The sequence below is a fragment of the Hemiscyllium ocellatum genome, chromosome 5 (assembly GCF_020745735.1).
Source record: "Hemiscyllium ocellatum isolate sHemOce1 chromosome 5, sHemOce1.pat.X.cur, whole genome shotgun sequence".
NCBI lineage: Eukaryota > Metazoa > Chordata > Chondrichthyes > Orectolobiformes > Hemiscylliidae > Hemiscyllium > Hemiscyllium ocellatum.
In genome coordinates, this window is record NC_083405.1 from 46,269,765 (window position 1) to 46,288,999 (window position 19,235).

The following is a 19,235-nucleotide window of genomic DNA, read 5'->3' on the forward strand; positions in this document are numbered from 1 at the left end:
TGTGGACTTGTTGGGCCGAAGGGCCTGTTTCCACACTGTAAGTCTAATCTAAAATTCCCTGAGCAGAATCCTTCTGTTTCTCCCTGTGGTGTTGGTGCCTATCTGGATCTTTCCCCTCCCGATTGAAGTCCTGCTGCATCACAGAACCCAGGCGCCAGGCAGGCAACACCGCCTTCTTGATCCTGGCCACAGAGAACAGTGTCTATTCCCTTTGACTATACTATAATCTGAGTGCAGCTACAATTCTCCCACCCACCCCCTTCACTCCAGCCAGATCAAGTTATTGACTCCTTCATTTTTCAATTTGTGGCAGGTGTCAAGTAGATAGAAGCTCTGATTTCATGTTTTGGAACTTGAGGTTCATGGTCAATATCTACTTTTTAATAAGCCTGTAATTATGTTAAAATTGTTCGCATTCTGAATTTTGCATTTCCTGTTTATTTCCCCTTCCATTTTACTTCATTCTCTCCCTTCCATTGTCTCACAACATGTCACAGTGTGAAGCCTACAGTAGCTTCAGCTCAGTGAAATGCTTTGGCTAGAAATTGATATTGGTAATGGAGTCAAAGCTAAATTCCTTCAAGGTGTGGTGAGGGTGAAATTTCCATTCTGGTATGGATGCCCCCCACCCCCCCCCCCCCCCCGACCCCGGCAACCATATAAGTCTTTCGAGATCTATTGATTGAGCTGCATTCTATATCTGACCTTCATTTGCTGTGTTGCTGGTTTAATTCCGTTCACATCAGTTTTGGGGATGGTGCTTTGAGTTCACAAGGGAAGATAGTGCCGTCCCTTTTTTCAGTGACCTGGCTCCTTACTGTGGGACTGGAGTGTTTGGGTAATAAAGGGAGGCTGGATAGACTTTATTCAGTGGACCGTAGGTTTTTATAAAATCATGAGGGTCATAGGTAAGGTGAATAACCAGGTTTTTCCTTAAGCTGGGGGAGTTAAACTGGAGGGCCTTTTTTTTGAGGTGAGAGGAGAAAGATTTTGAAAGGACCTGTGTGGCAACTTCTTTACACAGATGGTGGTTTGTATGTGGAATATATTGCCGGGGAAGTGATAGATGCAGGTACAGTTACAGCATTTAAAAGATGTTTAGACAGGTACATAAATAAGAAAGAGTTAGAAGGATATGGACCAAACATAGGCAAGTGGGGCTAGTTTAGTTTGGGAATCTTGGTTGGCACAGATGAGTTGTACCGAAGGGTCTGTTTCCATGTTCTATGATTCTATGACTGCCTCCTAAAATGGCGCATTCACATATCTCTTTCCCCCTCCATGATGTATTTCAGTGTTCAAAGCTCAGACTCCAGCTCATCAACTCTAAGCTGGAGTTCCTCAAGCAACCAACACTTGCTTCAGATGTGGTCACTCTGAACCACAATAGGCTCCAGCAGCTCTCACATCATGCAGTTGTAGCTGACATTGCCTGGCCCAGCATCTCTATTTTCATTTCTTAGTTCTTAATTAGAGAGTTTTTTTAAAGTTTTCTAGTCTTTTAGTTTGTAATCTATAAATATTTCTTCTGTTTACCTTCAATCTGAAAGATAGTGAAATTAGCAACTATTGCCAACTGCTGAATTTAAGATTTTCCTGTGATTTCACTCACCCTTTTGTGTTGGGCCCCTGATCCTGGGCTCCAGTTTACCCTGTTTAAAAAAAGTAGTCACAAGCTGTGAACCAAAAAACAATCAAACAAACAGTACCTCTTCCCCATAGTACTGAATTCCCACACAGCCTCTGAAATTTCTGAACTATACACTGATGCACACTGTGTCTCACACGGGATGTGATCTCTCCTTACTGACCGTGCAAAGCTTACAGAGGATGGTGACCGCTGTCCTAGATAGAGACCTGGAGGAGTGAGCGACAAGCTGGAGCCTCCAGCCAACCACTCTGTCTTTCATGTTGGGAACTGTCGCTGTCTGGTTTCTGTCCAGTGCGAGGGAGAACAGGAAACGGCATACTGATGGAATGCAAATGTATGCACATAGGCCTGGCACTGCTCATGGGCGAGATTGTTGCCTCATCATTGAAAAACTGATTGCAGAATCTGACATTTTTTCTCCACATTGAGAATTTCATTTCTGCCGATCTCGCCCAATTTTCCGAACTGACTGACTTTGCTTGTGTTATTCAAAGGCTGGGAAGATTCCACCTGAAGCAAAAACTGAAATTGCTGGAGAAACCCAGCAAGTCTCGCAGCAGCTGTGGAGAGAAAACTGAGTTGATGTTTTGAATCCAGTGACTTTTCTTCAGAAGGTAGCCATGATGTGGAGGTGCCGGTATTGGACTAGGGTGAACAAGGCCAAAAGTCACATGTTGCCAGTTTATAGTCTAACAGGTTGATGTGAAATTACAAATTTTCAGAGTGCTACACCTTCGACAAAGGAGCAGAGCTTCAAAAACGTGTGATTTCAAATAAACCTGTTGGACTATAACCTGCAGCTGTGTAACTTTTGATCTTCTTCGGAAGATTCTACCCAATTCTGTTTTCTATTCTTCCCACCAAAATGGACAATTTTATGTCAGACTCCATTTGCCATATCTTTGCCCACTCACTTAACCTATCCATATCTTTTTGTACACTCTTTATGTCCTCATTACAACTTACTTTTCTACCTATCTTTGCCATCTTCAAATTTGGTGATCATGCCTTCAATTATTTCACTTCAGGTACATATGTAAGTTGTAAATATTTGAGGTCCCAGTACCAATACTTGTGGCACATCACTTGTTACATTTTGCCAGCCTGAAATAGACTATTCTTTGTTACTATTAGCCAGCCAATCTTCTATCCATGTCATTGTACAACACTGTATACCATGAGCTGTTACTTCCTACAATAATCACCTTATTAAAAGCCTTCTGAAAGTCTAATAACACTACATTGATTGGTTTCCCTTTTATCCAAAGTTCATATTACTTCCTTAAAAGATCTCCAATAAATTATTCAAATATGATTTCCCTTTTAAAGAACAAGGCTGACTCTGATTACCTTGAACTTAATCTTGTGCTCAACTATAACTTTAATAATAGTGTTTAACATTTTCCCTATGATAAATATAGAGCTAATTAGCCTGTACTTTCATACTTTGTGTCTTCCTTTTTGAATAAAAGTTTGAATAATGGTATCATTTTCTATCTTCTGATCTAATAGGACCATCCCCAAATCAAAAATTGGAAAACTGGAAACAGTGCATTTATTATCCCATTGGTCACTTCTTTTAAGATCCTTAGATGAAGTTCGAGCATTATCTCACATAAAAGCAGAGGATCAAATGTCAGTTTGAGACCAACCACTGGTTATTTTTGACTACAATCAAGGTGTCATCATCTGTGTTGATCTGCATATCTTCATGTACTGTCTTCTGGAAGCCTACTGTGTAATATTAATTCCCGTTATCTTTGCTTCCCATTGTTACATCTTCGCCTTATGTTCGCAACTTTCCTAACTGTCTGACTTGTTCATTGTGTAAGTAATTTTGTTAATTGTTTGCCTTTAGCTTGGCAGAATTATACATTAGGTACAAAATGTAACGCATTGTGGGATTTGTTCCCGGATACAAGCGCTCACTGCCTCTTCCTCTTTATCTGCATGAAGAATTTTAATGTTCTTTCTCAAATGCTTTCCTCATTGACCTTCCTGTTTTCACTCTGAACAAACTTCAGTTTCTAGGTATTGATCCAATGACCAGGTATGTTCAAACTTTCAAAGAGTGACTCATGTGTTGGGCATTCAGAAGAATTTTGGGTTGAGGCATCTTGATAATCAGTGATGCATATGAATTCCAAAGCAAGTCTTAAACCTGTGATAAATGATTTGCCTTGAGTTTATCACTTATCTTCATCGAGGTGACTGACTCAATTTATTTGCAGCACTCATCTTGATTTTGAATATGAAATAACTCATTATCCCTCAATTAGGATACCAATTAGCTACTAAATGAATGACTTGCCAATTCACCAAAGTAAAAGGCAGGTACCATGTCACGTTGGAACAACTGTTGGTGCTAAGATCACACAAATCACTAAATGAAAGGATGTGAGTATGCAAGTTATGAATAATAATGGAGGTTTCTGAATAGACACAATTCCTTAAAATGAATTAGAGGTTGTAAAGACAATTCAGGCATGTTCCATAATGCAATACTAAATGGATCACCGATTATTAAATTACACTTGAAATCCATCTCTGATCTAAATTGGTGAAATTAGTCTATAATTGAATCCCTGAGATTCCTGATAGATTAATAAGGTTAAATAACCAGTCCATTGCATAGATTATTGCTAATGTTAGAAATGTTTCTGTATTTTAAATGAGTGCATGCTTGTGAATAGAATGGTAAGGTCAACCTCCTTTCATCCTTTACTTCTGAGTTACTTTATAAAATCATAGAACACAAGGAAGCCAACTGTTTGTTCTGCCTGTCCTGTGCTGCATAGTTGAAAGTCCTTTTGCTCTGCTCTGTCTTCATAGCCCAATAAAATATTTCCATTTCAAGGATGTATCTAATTTTCTTTTGAAAATTACTACTTGTGGGTGACACAGTGGCTCAGTGGTTAGCACTGCTGCCTCACAGCACCAGGGACCCGGGTTCGATTCTCACTTCGGGTGATTGTGTGGAGTTTGTACATTCTCCCCGTGTCTGCGCGGGGTTCCTCCAGGTGTTCTGATATCCTCTCACAATCCAAAGATGTGCAGGTCAGCGAATTGGCCTTGTTAAATTGCTAGTAGTGTTAGGTGCATTAGTCAGGGATAAATATAGGGTAGGGGAAAAGGCCTGGGTGGGTTACTCTTTGGAAGGTCGGTATGAACTTGTTTCCATACTGCCGGGAATTTAATCTAATCAAAAACCTGCTTCTGTCATATCTGCAGACATCCAATACAAGGCAGTGTTTTATTAGTTAATCAAGTTGCTGATTTTGAACACCCCTATTATATCTTCTGTTAGATCTTCTCTACTTTAAGAGGAATCAAGTCCAAGTTCTCTCATTTCTCCATGAAATTAAAGTGGTATACCCCTGATATCACACAAATCTCCTCTATATCACATCCTTCCTCAGTGTACTGTCAGAATTGGATACAATACCCTGAGGCAGGCTTGGAGGAAGGAAGGGGACATTTAATTGGCTTAGAAGGTGTAAGCCTGACCGCTGCCTGTCCTCTGCCCTGACTGCTCAAGTGCCCAACAGATACTTTATATAGTCATCAAAGGAGGTGACAAGAGACTCTTGCCAGCTGACGAATCAGCAGATAAGAGCCCGGTAACTTAGACTAAATTCGATGCAATATTTCACTTGTCATATTCCATCACAATCTTTACCTGTAAGCAACCACTAAAAGGTGCAAAATTGCTTTGTTCGTGCAACCGTCATTATTCCAGATTTTGGTCTTTTTGAATTCATCTTAAAGGAGAAGACCACCCATAATATTACATAGAGATTGATTACGTCATGCACTCATTGTAATGTCTTGCTATCTCCCCTGCTGTAAGGAAATGGTGATGGAGACATGGATTTTCAAGCCTACCTGATGATTGAAAACTTCCTTCAATGTTGATCTTTTGGTTGAGGGGAAATCTCATCATTCTAATGTTTGTGAATATTTGGAATTGTGTGTTCCAGCTTGTTGTGGATACTTTTTGTTGAATATATTTCAGACAAATTTCAGACCCTAGAGGAACAAAGAATATGGGGAGCAGATGGAAGAATGGACACGAGGCATTAGGTTAACCAAGGTCTTATTAAATGGCAGAGTAACCTTGTGGGAATCATGTGATCTACTGTGTATTAAGATACCAAAAGACATTGAAATAGTGGCTGGATGTGGGTCACAACACCTTCCTGCTATTGCCCCAAATCATTTACTGGTGGTAACGTACACAAATGACCTTCCTTCCCCAGTTCAATTAAAGTTCATAAATACCAATTTAAGCACCTGAACCCGGAGAGAAGTTGGGCAGGGGAGAGCCTTACTGTACCGGGGGCAATCTATGGCATGCGTGCGTGCAGGCAATAATGTGGTGACCTGAACTGTACACAGTTTGCTTGCTATGGCATAACTAGAGTTAGCTCCATCATAACCTCCTTGAACTTGTATTCAGTGCTTTGACTAATAATGGCAAGTGTACCATATGCCTTTCAACCCCCCCCATTCTACCTCCCATTCTCCCCGCCCCCCCACCCTGCCCAAGTTCCTCCTGCTGCCCAATTCCACTGGATGGATTTCTCTGTGACTTTGAGCACCACTCTGTCAGACAATTCAGATCCTGTTTGTTGGCCTCAGGGTTTTTGACCTGAAATTTAGAACTTGAACACTAGCCCTCACCCTATCACTAATGTATCAAATGTTTCTTTTATTTTCATATCAAATTTTGGATGAGAAAATTTTGACAGTGTTGCAGATAAACAGAACATTTATAGCTCCTGAATAAATTATATGGAAGAGAAGTCCACAGGTTGACCACTTCTGATTGAAGAAATATACTGGAGGTCAGCAGCTGTTTGATTGTGGAGGCTGTGAAAGGAGCCCTGTCCTTTCATTACCCCATCTCTACGTGTACGTTTTTCATCTGGAATCTCAATGTCAGTGGTGATCAGGGGCAGAAATCAACCAACCAGTTGACTGTATATTTTTCAGATGAGGTGGCTGTTATTAATGTATTGACATTTGGGCTTAAATACAAATAATATTGTGGCATAAGTTACTTTCTCATGATAGAATCACAAATACAACTTAAACATGTTTGAGAACCATGTCTGACTGTATCTACAGTGTCCTAGGACTTAATGTGTCACCTGGGCAAACCATTTAATCTTGAATGATCTAGGTTTAATATTAGGACATGCCTGTAAGGATATGTCTGTTAAGTTTGTATTCTTTGAGATTTCTTAAAATAATGAAAGCAACTCTAGGTGCATGTATGTACACAGTTTTTAGAAAAAGAATAATTGGAATGTCCGCTTTGGCAAATCCCGTCTTTATGTGGTTTCTGCATTCCTTGCGTGACACAAATTTTAAAATAAATTTTGTTGCAGACGTCTGAAACTCTGATACACGTTTTTACCTGTAGCAGTACAAGACTGTGCTGAGACCACAGGTAATGCCATTTCCATGTGAAAGCTATTAACAATAAACTGTCTGAAACTTTATCACTTTAAGTGATCTAAACTTGTATAAACCTATTTTTATGGTATTGACATTGGAAGCAATTTTGAATGATTAACCTCCTCCAAACTTAATCATCCTGATTGTGAGCTGTTATGCATATTGTTGCCAAAATTGCCTTGAACATAAGCCTGGAAATGACAGTGATAATTAGAGGCCTTTTAACATTTTCTCTTAAGTGAAGTCAAACCTATTAATGTGAGTCCCAGAAACACTTTAATCGAAGGTAGTGTCATAATTGACCCATTAACTGCTACACTAAATTGTTTCAATGGAAGTTGCATGCAGAAATACTGGTTGCTTTTACATTTCCTACTCTAATAGTAGAATTTGGAATGTATTGTTGTAACATAGCAAAGTGGCATACAACATGTGAAAAGTTACTGTCTGAACATTGAGGTAATGGAAAAGGCGGATTGTGGTGTGGAGGTTGTGGGCTGGATAGGTTGGGTAGCATCTTCTATGGAAGGACAAGCTGGATAAAAATTGGCCTGCCTCATCCATGGTTCTCTTTTTGATCTTCTGAAAATAAGGCTGAGAAAATTTCAGGCCTATTGCTAATCCTAGCTGTTATGTAGCTCAAGTTTTACTCTTGCAGTTCCATCTGGATGCTTATTTACATTATGAAACCTAAATTTTGAGCCTCTTTGTTCCACTGTTCACTTACTTCTCAAAGTTATAATCATCATTCTTCTCACTGAAAGGATTACAATTGTTCCTATCTTCCCTGTAATTGTGTTCCTCAATCTATCTTCCTTTTAATTCATCATTCACGCTCAGTTCTACAGTCAGCCATCTGGGCAGTCCCGGTGCAAGTTCCTTCACTATCATCCTTGTCCACAGAATTAAGACATTCTGATTAAACTTGACCTATGAATGATGTTTAGCAAAGTTGATATCTTTACTGTCTTCTATCTCCATGTCATTACTGTTACTTAGTTCTGCTCTTGCCTCCTAACAAGATTCCAGCAATGGAATCATCCATCTGGCACCTTGATTACTTGGAATTATCCCAAGGTCTCATCCTTTTTAACACATTGCACTTTAATGATGTTTTCTGTAGACATTGAATCAGGTTTCATGTGTGCTAACAACATCTGACTCTGTCACTTAACTCTTGACTCTATGGCCATGACTAATTCGATTAGAAGATTGTCTGATATCAAGTCATGGATGAAGCAAAATCCCAGTCAACCTGAGGTCCAACTGCTTGTATCACACACATCTCTATACTTATCACACATTTGATATGGTGGTCTCGTGCTGATAGCAGGTTCATAAAACATGTCTTTGGAGGTGCAGTTGTCATCTGTCTGCCTTACATGAACCAAACAATTGAGTCATGACTTGAGAAAGAAGAGTTCGTTTTGGGCTTTGTGAATATACAAAATAAAAAAGCCGAAGTATTAGATCCTGTCAGTAATCTGACATATAGAGATAACCTTGTGCTGTGGTGCCTTGATTTTCCATTCTTCCTGCATTGCAAAGGTTTAATCTTGGGTATATAGCCCCATAGTTAACCAAGGGCGAATAACTCAGAGTCTGGCCTAAGTTTTCTAATTATAGCACCATATTCTTTTTTTTTTCCCTGTTTCTTTTTTTTTAAAAGATATTTTTATTAGAAATTTAATATTTTGACAGATTTACAAAAATAAACAGAACTTTCAAGCACAAACATTAATATAAAAATAGATCTTAAATATATAATCATCAAAATTCAAAGGAATGATACTAAAGAAGAAAGAAAAACAATGAAACTCAGTTAACTACTAATCTAATCCACAATTATCCAGAGTGTATAGTTGAGTCACTTACATCCTTCAAACAAGAGAAAATGTTCTCCAATACACTCATAACAGTATAATAAAAAGGAAACTATTTCCAAACAATAAGAACAAAAAAAATAAAACATGTTTGAATGGAGATCCTCCCCCTTGTTCTCAGGGGGCCTTACTTCCTTTCTAAAGGTCCACCATATCCTCTCTCAAACAGTGTCCCACCCTTGACCCGGGCGCTCCTTAATAGGATTTAGATATAATACCGAGCTAGAGTTAACAGTGAGCGCCCCACCCCTCCCCACCCATACCTGAGTATATCTGATAGCATCAATGCCACGTACAAACACACATAACTATAAAATTACAACTCCAATAAATTACAGTTAAGTATAATAACATAAAATAGCAAGGGAAGACAACCCTGCTCCCAGAAGCAAAAGTAAAGTAGAGTAAGGTATCCATTTCTCCCCACGGAGTGTGGAAGAGGCAAGCCAACACAAATTGTCTCTTACGATTTATTTAAACGAGTCTAAAAGTTCCTTAGCCTCTTCTGGTGATCTAAAATTATACTCGGATCCTTCGTGGTTAAAGCATAACGTCGCTGGGTAGCGTAAGGTGTATTGAATATTTAAGTTCCTTAGACATTTTTTCACCTCATCAAACGCCTTCCTCCTTCGTGCCAAAGCCAGGGAGAAGTCCTGAAATAACATAATCTTGGATCCTTCATGAATCATAGCTTTAGGATCCTTTCCAAGCTTTCTGGAGGCGTCCAGGAGTATCTGCCTCTCCCTATAACTCTGCAGCCGGAACAGGACCGGGCGTGGGCGCTGGTTTGGGCCAGATCCGCGTTCTGCGACCCGGTAGGCCCACTCCACCCTTACCCGGTCAGTTTCAGCCCCCAGGTTTAAAAGCTGGGGCAGCCATCGCTCCAGAAATACTACTAACTGTCCTTTCCCTTCTTGTTCAGGGAGGCCCAGAAGACGGATATTCTTTCTCCGATTTCTATTATCCAGGTCATCCATGTAGATTTCAAAGGCCCGGACTCTCTGCTCCAGAGCTCGCACCTGTTCTGCAGCTGTTTGTGCTGCAGCCTCGGAGGTCGTGGCCTTTAGCTCCGCCCCCTCCACTCGGCCCTGTAATTCCTCGAGAGCCTGGCTGTGCTTTTGTAACTTTTCTTCGAATGCATTCCATCTCTGTCTGGATTCTACAATGAAATTGACGAGTGTCGTTTCCAGCCTGGCAATCATCTCTTCAAGGCCTGTTTTTACATCAGCTGCAGCTGGAGGAGGAGAGGAGGGTGGGGGAGGGGTCTTTGTTTTCTGAGAGCTGCGGGATCCCTTTGGTTTACTCATTATCCACTTAATATTAAACTGCTTAAATATAATAGTAAGCAGCTAATTAAGGTTAGAAAATTTTTTTGGGTGGTTTGGTAAGTGTGGTGGGGGTGAATAACTCACTTTACCCAGGTTTTGGGAAGAGCACTGTAAACTCAGACTTGCTGAGTCGCCGCCATCTTGGATCTCCCATAGCACCATTTTCAATAGCGTTACATTATTGTACATGCGATAAATGAGAGCAATGGTATGATGATCTCATTAGTACCCTAGCCTGTCACAACATAATAAGTGGTATTCTTGCCTATAATAACCTAATAAATGGTATCTTGACCTATAATAACCTAAGAGGTAGTATCCTAGCCTGTTCACGCTGCAGTATGTACAAGGGTTTATAATACAGGTAGTTCTCCGATAACACCCGTTTTTTAAATCTGACTTGTCTGTAACGCGATTTGTGAATTGCTCAGCGTTTTTTAAATAAAGTGAACTCGTGTTACACGATTCTCATCCCTGGCACTAGGTGTCACGGTGCACAGAGGACTGGATGGCTCCTTGGCATTACGTAGTCAGTCGGCTTGTGCACTTTCTTGTGAAGAGCTTCATGTAAGGTATTGTGAAATGTTCATGTGAGTGGACTTGGAAAAGTATCACAATAATGTCTCTACAGCCTGAGGACAAGAAGCTGGGAGCAATCTTTAATTTAAAAAAAAATTTAAAGGCTTGGGATAAGAGTGAAATTTCATTGGCATTGACGAACAGTAAAAGGGCAGTGTAGCAGAGCAGTTTGAAACTTGGCTTTCTTGTTTGTATTAAGACCTTTTTTCTCTAATTTTAAAAAAATATGTTAGATGTTAAAGAATATTTGCAGACTCATGTGAATCTGTTTCAGTAACTAATCACCAAGGTAACCAACTGCAAAGAGAATGGCAGTACAGTGGCTTGGACATGGTCAGTCAGGAAACTCTGCATATAGTGGGTGAGGGAGAGAAAAGTGGATGGCACACTGTTACTTTTGGTGCATGTGTGGAGATGACCTGAGGGGGTGAATAGGCCTTGCAGAAGAGATTCAGGGTTAGTCAAGATCAGTATTAGTGAAGATGAGAGTGAGTGAGGAAGATGTTGCAGGAAATAGTGGCTACAGTAGCAGAGAGAGAATGAGTGTGAGGTATCAAAGAGAAGATAATGGCACCTTCACTGGCAGAGTGGAGAAGGTCATTAATCTTCTGCCTACATTTTCTGCATTCCATCAGACGGAAGAGACTGTACTCACTTGGATAGTAACCCTAGTCCAGGATGGTGTTCTCTGTTGGCCTGGGAGAAAAGGACATTCTGTCTCTGCATCACCCCATCCCCATCAGCAGCATCTCCATGTCCCTGTCCCCAAAGAGAGGCACCAATTTTCTATTGCCAGCCACATCCAGCACCAATGTCAGGAACCATGCAGGGCAGCTTCAGAGTGCTAGCTCTTCTCTGGGTGCACAATATCTTTTTTTTTTAAAAACAGTGCTGTATCATGGATGTTGGTCAATTCCACGATATCCAGGAAGCGGTGAGTTGTTTTGGAAATGGCACATGGTATGATGATGCCAGAATGTGTGAGAGGATGGGGTAGGTCATAAGGATGGGGTAGTCATAAATCAGGCAAGTTTTGGAAAATGATAGATGTCCTCAAGCATCATAATGTGAAACCCTCTGAACAACTTGACAAGACTGACACATAACAAAAGAAATTAAGATTCAGCCCTTGATCTATCAAGGCAGATTTCATTCTGGAATCCAACTTCTGCAGTGTTACCATCGAATAGGATCAGAAGACTGGCTAGAATGTAGTGCAGCCAGCAGGTATAGATGGCAATCGAGAGTAATCAGTTGAAGATTCTAATGAATTGCACTATACATTAGCATACAATGGGTCAGTTACAACATTTACTTAGACACTGCCAACATTGATGTTAGGCTAACTACTATTTTTGTTTTGATTTTTACTGGTAGTTTTAGTGGTTCACCCCAACCGTGTTTTCCCCCATAGGTCCCGTTCTTTCTATACATGATTATCTATAATTGCGTGATTTTCCCACGGCATCCCGCAAGAATGCAGCTTTGGTATTTTCAAAGGACTACCTGTCGTGGTACCTTTGTTTTTACTAAGTTCAATTTCTCTTCGTATACCATGCATTAATGAATAGCAGAGCTGGAAGTCTGCAGATATTGAATCACACTACAGACATTATAAAGGCTGCAAATTCTGTTCAACCTTGTTAAGGGTGCAACCTCTGCCAACTTCATTGAGGTCAACATAATAAGATGGAATGTGGCTATCATTTCTTGACCTGTCTGCAGTCTTTGGCAAGATTTACTACACAATCTTTCCCTGATGCCTCTCTGAGAAGTCCTCGTCATTAAGCCATCTGTAATTGCTTTTATTCCCGCTCCTATGTTGTTACCTCTGGTTTCCCCCAAGGATCTATCCTTGTCCTCCAGCCCCACCTCTATTTTGCACATACACGCTCCCCCTTAGTGACATCATCTGAAAACAAACTGTCAGTTTCTACGTGCATCCTGATCAGGCCTTGCATTCTGTCATGAGAAATCATGAGGGGCACGGACAGGATGAATAGGCAAAGTTTTTTCCCTGGGGTGAGGAGGTCCAGAACTAGAGGCCATACGTTTAGGGTGAGACTAGAAAGATACGAAAGGGACCTAATGGGCATTTTTTTCTGCAGAGGGTGGTGCATGTATGGAATGAGCTGCCAGAGAAGGTGGTAGAGGCTGGCGCAATTACAGCAGTTAAAAGGCATTTGGATGGGTATATGAATAGGAAGGGTTTAGAGGGAAATGGGCCAAGTGCTGGAAAATGGGACTAGATTAGGTTAGGATGTCTGGTTGGCATTGGACCAAAAGGTCTGTTTCTGTGCTGTATATCTCTATGTCGCTCAGCCCCTTCATTGTGTTTATAGTGTTGGACTACTTGTTTGACATCCAGTATTGCATTAGTAGAAAATTCTTCTAACTAAATCTTGGAAAGACTAAAATCACTGTACAAAACCCTTTGCAAACTCTTTCGCCTAGTTGCCATATCAATCACTCTGTATGGCAAAGGTTTGAGGTTGAAAGAAGCCTGTTGTTGTCATTTTTGATCTTGAGATGATCTTCTGATCTCACATTTATGTCATGACAGAGATTGTCTCTTCACTTCTGTCCCATCACTTGAGTCAACTCAAGCAGATTGCAGATTTCAAGCACAATGAGCAGGCATGAGTTTGTTTACTTTGAAATTTTTAAGTTAGTTAGATTTTTAAGAATGATTTATCTTTTGTTATGATCCCAGCTGATGTTACTACTCGACAAGTGAGATCTCAAACTGAAATCTGCCTTGATCGATCATACTTTTATTTTCCTTTTGTTTTTAATGAGATGGTCCCTCACTGAAACATAGGCATGCAGTAAGGCAGATTTGGTTTTCACCCAAACGGCAAAGGGTGTTTTGTGACTGGAAGCCTGAATCCAGTGGTGTACAATTGGTTTTGGCACTGGTCCCTTCTTTCTTGCTGGGTATATTATGATCTGGACATGGTCATAGGAGGTTTGATCACTAATTTCACAGATGACACAAAAATTGGTGGTGTGGTAAATAGTGAGAAGGAAAGCCTTAGACCACCGGATGATATAGAAGAGATGGTCAGATATGCCATACAGTGGCAAGTGGAATTTAATCCTGAAAGATATGAGATGATGGATTTTGGTAGGACTAACAAGCCAAGGGATACATTGAGTGTAAGACCCTGGAAACTACAAAGGTTCAGAGGGACTTAATTACGATGTTCACAGGAAGGCAAGATTGCAGGTACATAATATGGTTAAGAAATTATATGGTATACTTGCTTTTATTAGTCAAAGTATTGAATACGAGGTCAAGGAGTTTATAATGGAGCTAACTCAAGTTGGACCATAGCTGGTGAACTGTGTACGGTTCTGGACACCACACTATAGGAGGATGAGGTTGCACCAGAGAGGATGCAGACAAGATTCACAAGGTTGTTCGTTTTGGGTCCTGGGACTCTTCTTCAGAACTCCATGACCATTACTATGTCGTTAGCTTGATTGACTGACATCAAGTGGACTTGAAATGTTAATGCTGCTTTCTCTCCATGGATGCTGCCAGACCTTCTGAGTTTTTCTAGCCATTTCTGTTTTTGCTTCTGATGTTCAGCAGATGCAGTTCTTCCAAATTTTTTTTTCACCAGGTTGTTGCCTGGACTGGAATGATTCAGCTGTGAGAAAAGAGGAGATAAGCTGTGTTTGTTTTCCTTAAGGCCGAGAAGGCTAAAGGGACAGGCATGAGTGGGAAAACTGATTGAGATGTACAAAGTTCTGTGGGGCATAGATAGTCACCTTTTCCCTTAGTACAGGGTTCAATATAGGAAATACATTTCTAAGTTAATGAGCAGGTGATTTAAAGAGTATTTGAGGAAAATTCTTTTCACCTTGAGGGATCTCGCTGCCTAAAAGGGTGGTTGAGTCAGGAACTCTCAAGACATTTATGAAGCATTTAGATGTGCCATAACACAGCAGGCTATGGGTTAAGCTCTGGGGTTTAGAATGGGATTAGAATAGATGGATGTTTGATGACTGGTGTGGACACTATGTGCTGAAACGACTCCATGACTCTAAATTATTCTAAACTGAAAACAAGCTAGTCTCCTTCAATGTTTACTCTGACTATCCAGGGATTGCAAAGTTAAAAATCTCACACACCAGGTTATAGTCCAACAGGTTTAATTGGAAGCACACTAGCTTTTGGAGCGCCGCTCCTTCATCAGGTGGTAGTGGGTACCTGATGATGGCACAACCACCTGATGAAGGAGCAGTGCTCAGAAAGCTAGTCCTCTCAAATAAACTTGTTGGACTATAACCAGATGTTGTGTGATTTTTAACTCCGTAGAAATGTTAGTGCACTGTCCTGGAATGTTTGGTTAGAAGTATGCAGGTGAGAAAGTCTAACTTATCAGTATTGAAAATATTCATGTAAAAACACTCCATAGGACAGAAGCTGGGGGGAATCATTTAAGTTGAACATTATTTGATGTAGAGATCTAAATTCTATGGATTTGAAACACTGAAGTGATGGTGTTGGCGAGTAGGCTGAAACTTCATTTTTTAGGTCACAGAGTCATAGAGTCAATGCACAGCATGGAAACAGACTCTTCAGTCCAATCTGCCCATGTCGACCAGATATCCCAACCCAATCTCGTCCCACCTGCCAGCACCCGGCCCATATCCCTCCAAACATTTCTGTCTAATCTTCCTTTGACCTCTCTCCTTTACGGGGCTGTGGCTCAAGCTTCACCATGCAGCTGATGCCTCTTACCCGTGGAGGTAGTTTTCTAATTCACCTTAAGCTTTCACATTCTTATAGAGGTGTGGTGTTCAGGATTGAAAATAGCATGATTACAAGGATCTAACCATTTTCAAAAAAAAAAGTTGTGCATGTTTTCTCTGGGCTTGTATTTAGTTTCTCTATTGGTAAAGTAATGGGTTTGGTATGCCTTTCAAAACACTCATATGTGTACATCTTCAAGTGCTTTTGTCTCATTTCATCTATATTGACTAATCTCCATCTTTTCTACAATGCATCGCTTCTTCAATACCTTGTAAACTTCATCTGTGATCTTTATTGCCCTTGAGTCAGCTAATGTCCTCCTGAATTCAGTTACTATCCTTGTCTGTTGTTTCCTCATAGAATCATAGAATGATTGCAGGTTACAGCAATGGAGGAGGCCATTTAGTCTATTGAGGATCTTTTTGCAACAGCAATTTAGCTAATTCCACTGCCTATCCATTCCCATGGCTCTGAAAATTTTTATTTTCCCTTCTGACTTTAATCCAAGTTCCTATTGGAAATTACATTTAAATCTGCCTTCAACAAACTCTAAGTGATGCATTCCTGATCCTTAGCACTCATTACAGGAAACAGTTGTTCCTTATGTCATCTTTGGCTCTTTTTCCACATGCTTTATTATTGTGTTCTCTAGTTCTTGTACTGTTGCCCAATGCAAACAGACTACTCATGATTTTGTATTCCTCCATTACACCTTCTGTCACCCTTCTCTTCTAAAAGACGAATCGCTCTAGCTTCTCTCATTTGTCCATGTAGCTTTAGTCCTCAATGCAGGAGGCATCCGTGTAAATATTTTCTGCACTCTTTCTCTCTAAAGCCATCACGTTCCTTCCTGAAGTGTGCTGTGCTAAAACAGATTTGAGACAGGTTTGTGATGACATCCTTGCTTTTATACTCACTGTTGCTGTTTTTACATTCTGTATCTCCTTTCTCCAAACCACAAACATTTAAAACCCATGCTTGGTGTTGACCCACCACACTTTCCTGTTTTACTTCAGCTTTGCTCCTACCATCTGCAGTTTGGAACAAAACAGTACAAGTCACAACTATACATCAAAAAGTAGTGGTTCCAGTACAGACTCCTGGAGAATAACTGAACCTTTCCTTTAAGTCTGAAAAGCACCCACCCATCACTGTTCTCTGCTTTCTGTTCCAGATTCAATTGTGTGTCCACCCAGTCACTGCCTGTTTATTACCTTGGGCTTCCATTTTAATAACAAATTGCCATGTACACAAAATCAGCTATACTAACACTCAGCAAATCTCCTTGCTACTTCATCAAATAACTCAATCACTTTTGTCAAATATGATTTGACTTGAACAAATACATATTGGCTTTCATTTATTAGTTTCTACTTCATATTTACAGATCACCCAAAATTACTGATCCAACTTAGTCTTTTTTTGGTCACTTTATGTTTTGCTGCGGCATGTAGAAAATAGAAGCAGGAGTAGGACATTCAGCCCTTTGAATTAGTTCAACATCCGAATCCATATCCTGTTCCTGCTTTATAGGAACATAAATCATAGGAGCAGAAATTAGGCTATTTGGCTTATCAAGTCTTCTCCACCATTCTGCCTTGACTGACAGGTTTTTCAACCTCATTTTCCCGCTTTCTCCTGTAACCTTTGATCCCCTTGGCAATTAAGAACTTAGCTATCTCTGTTTTTCTCCCCATACTCTTTTAATTTTCTGACCTTAAGAACTGCATCTATGTCCTTCTTGAAAACAGTCAATATTTTGACTTCAACCAGTTTCTTGGGTAGAGAACTAGATGAATTCATCACTGGCTGGTGGAAGAAATTTCTCCGTAGTCCTAAATGGCCTACATTGTGTCCTTAGACTGTGACCCCCTGGTTCTGATCTCCCTGGTCGTCGGCAGCATCCTTCCTCCGTTTATGTGATAATTGCAAGTTAATGAAGGCAATGGAAATATCAACTGTGGTTCAGTGCCACTATGCCAATTCTGCAGAGAAGCTCAAGGATGAAACTACACTTTAGCACCTCATCCAGGCTGGTACTTCTATGCAATATGAAAGGAGTCACTGTCGGATACTGTCATTCAGATGAGGTGTGAAACCAAAGACCCCTTCTGTTCTCAAAGGTAGTTTACAAAAAACTCAGGACCAAGGTATTTGAAGTAGAGCAGGAGTGGCAAAGCTACACCAATTGTTATCTCATGTAAACTGCATTTTTGTGTCAATGATATTCTTCAGTCTTTAACAATTTCTTGTCAGTTATAATTACAGCAGTCTTGGATTTTGAGTAGCAAATATTATACTGAAAAATGCCATATTTTCATCCAATTATTCAAGCATGTTAAAAATGTATACATATAATATCAGTGCCTGATGTTTCATTTGAATTCATAATTTCCATAACTAATGTGTACTATATATCAATATTTGTGATGGATGTTTTATTTTAGACAATGAAAATGAGTTTTTGGGTGGCAAGCTGAAGCTCATTACCTGAGTCTCCATTCCTTCCATCCACAAGGAAAGTGCACTATAACGCTGCATCTCTTTGTTTTTAGGCCGCAGGAGCTATCAGACCACTTGTTTCCACAGTCGTTGCAACCAACCCAGAAAGCTATCTTGATCATTCATTAGAACGTGCCAAATACAGGGCAAGTGAAATGCCTCAAGCCTTCACATTTGATGTCATTTACAGAGCTTATCAACAGGTAAAATTCTTAGGTTCACTTTGCCCTCCAGTGATTCTGATTTTCTATGTGAATACCATCATGGGGTGGATGATTATGTTATTATCAATTATTAGGTGTATATATTTTCATTTGTGTCTCTTGGGACCATTTTCTCTGTTAAGGGTGCTGAATAGTTGCAAGTTATCATTGGCTTACACCAGCATGATTTGTACCAATACATTTGGTACCAACATATAAATTCATTGGAAAGGCTTCCTATAGCTTTGATTCCTTTGCCTCAGTCTTTTTCAGAGAAAAATATGTTTTGAAGCCTGTATGTATTAGCTGGAAAAGGAGGAGACACGTCAAGTATCAACACCACCATAGATTTGTTGTGCCAATGCCCTATTTCTGTTTTGTATATTTTATGTAAATCTATCCAGATGGTTTTTACTGAAGGCTCTGCACAGAGGGAGCCCTTTTTCTACAGCAGCATGGAAGACGTGCTGCAGCATTATCGAGACTGCATCTGGAGTTTAATGGACAGGACTGGAGCCCTTGTTTAAAGAACGATACACTTGCCATAGAGAGAATGCAGCTGAGGTTCACCAGATTGATTCCTATGATGGTGGCATTGTCCCATGAGGAGAAATCAAGGATACTGGGCCTGTTTGTAAGAATAAGTGGTGCCCTGATTGAATCTGAATGTAATCCTTAAAGGGATAAGCAAAGGTAGTTGCAGAAAGGATGTCTGACCTGGCTGTTGAGTCAAGAAGCAGGGGACCTAATCTCAGAATAAAAGCCACGCCATGTAGAACTGAGATCAGGAGGAACATCTTCAGTCAGACTGTGGTAAATCTTTGGAATTCTGTACCCCACAGGGCTGTGGAAGCTAGGTCA

At 40.3% G+C, this 19,235-nt stretch overlaps 1 protein-coding gene across 4 annotated transcripts in view; it reads left to right on the forward strand.

Moving 5' to 3' along the window:
• The window catches only part of crppa (CDP-L-ribitol pyrophosphorylase A), a 256,062-nt gene that overhangs the window by 41,409 nt on the left and 195,418 nt on the right, over positions 1-19,235 (forward strand). For all 4 annotated transcript variants that reach the window (XM_060825431.1, XM_060825433.1, XM_060825432.1 and 1 more), the window contains exon 3: positions 18,225-18,374. In XM_060825431.1, the coding sequence (XP_060681414.1) occupies positions 18,225-18,374 (150 nt within the window). The remainder of the gene's footprint in view (positions 1-18,224; positions 18,375-19,235) is intronic.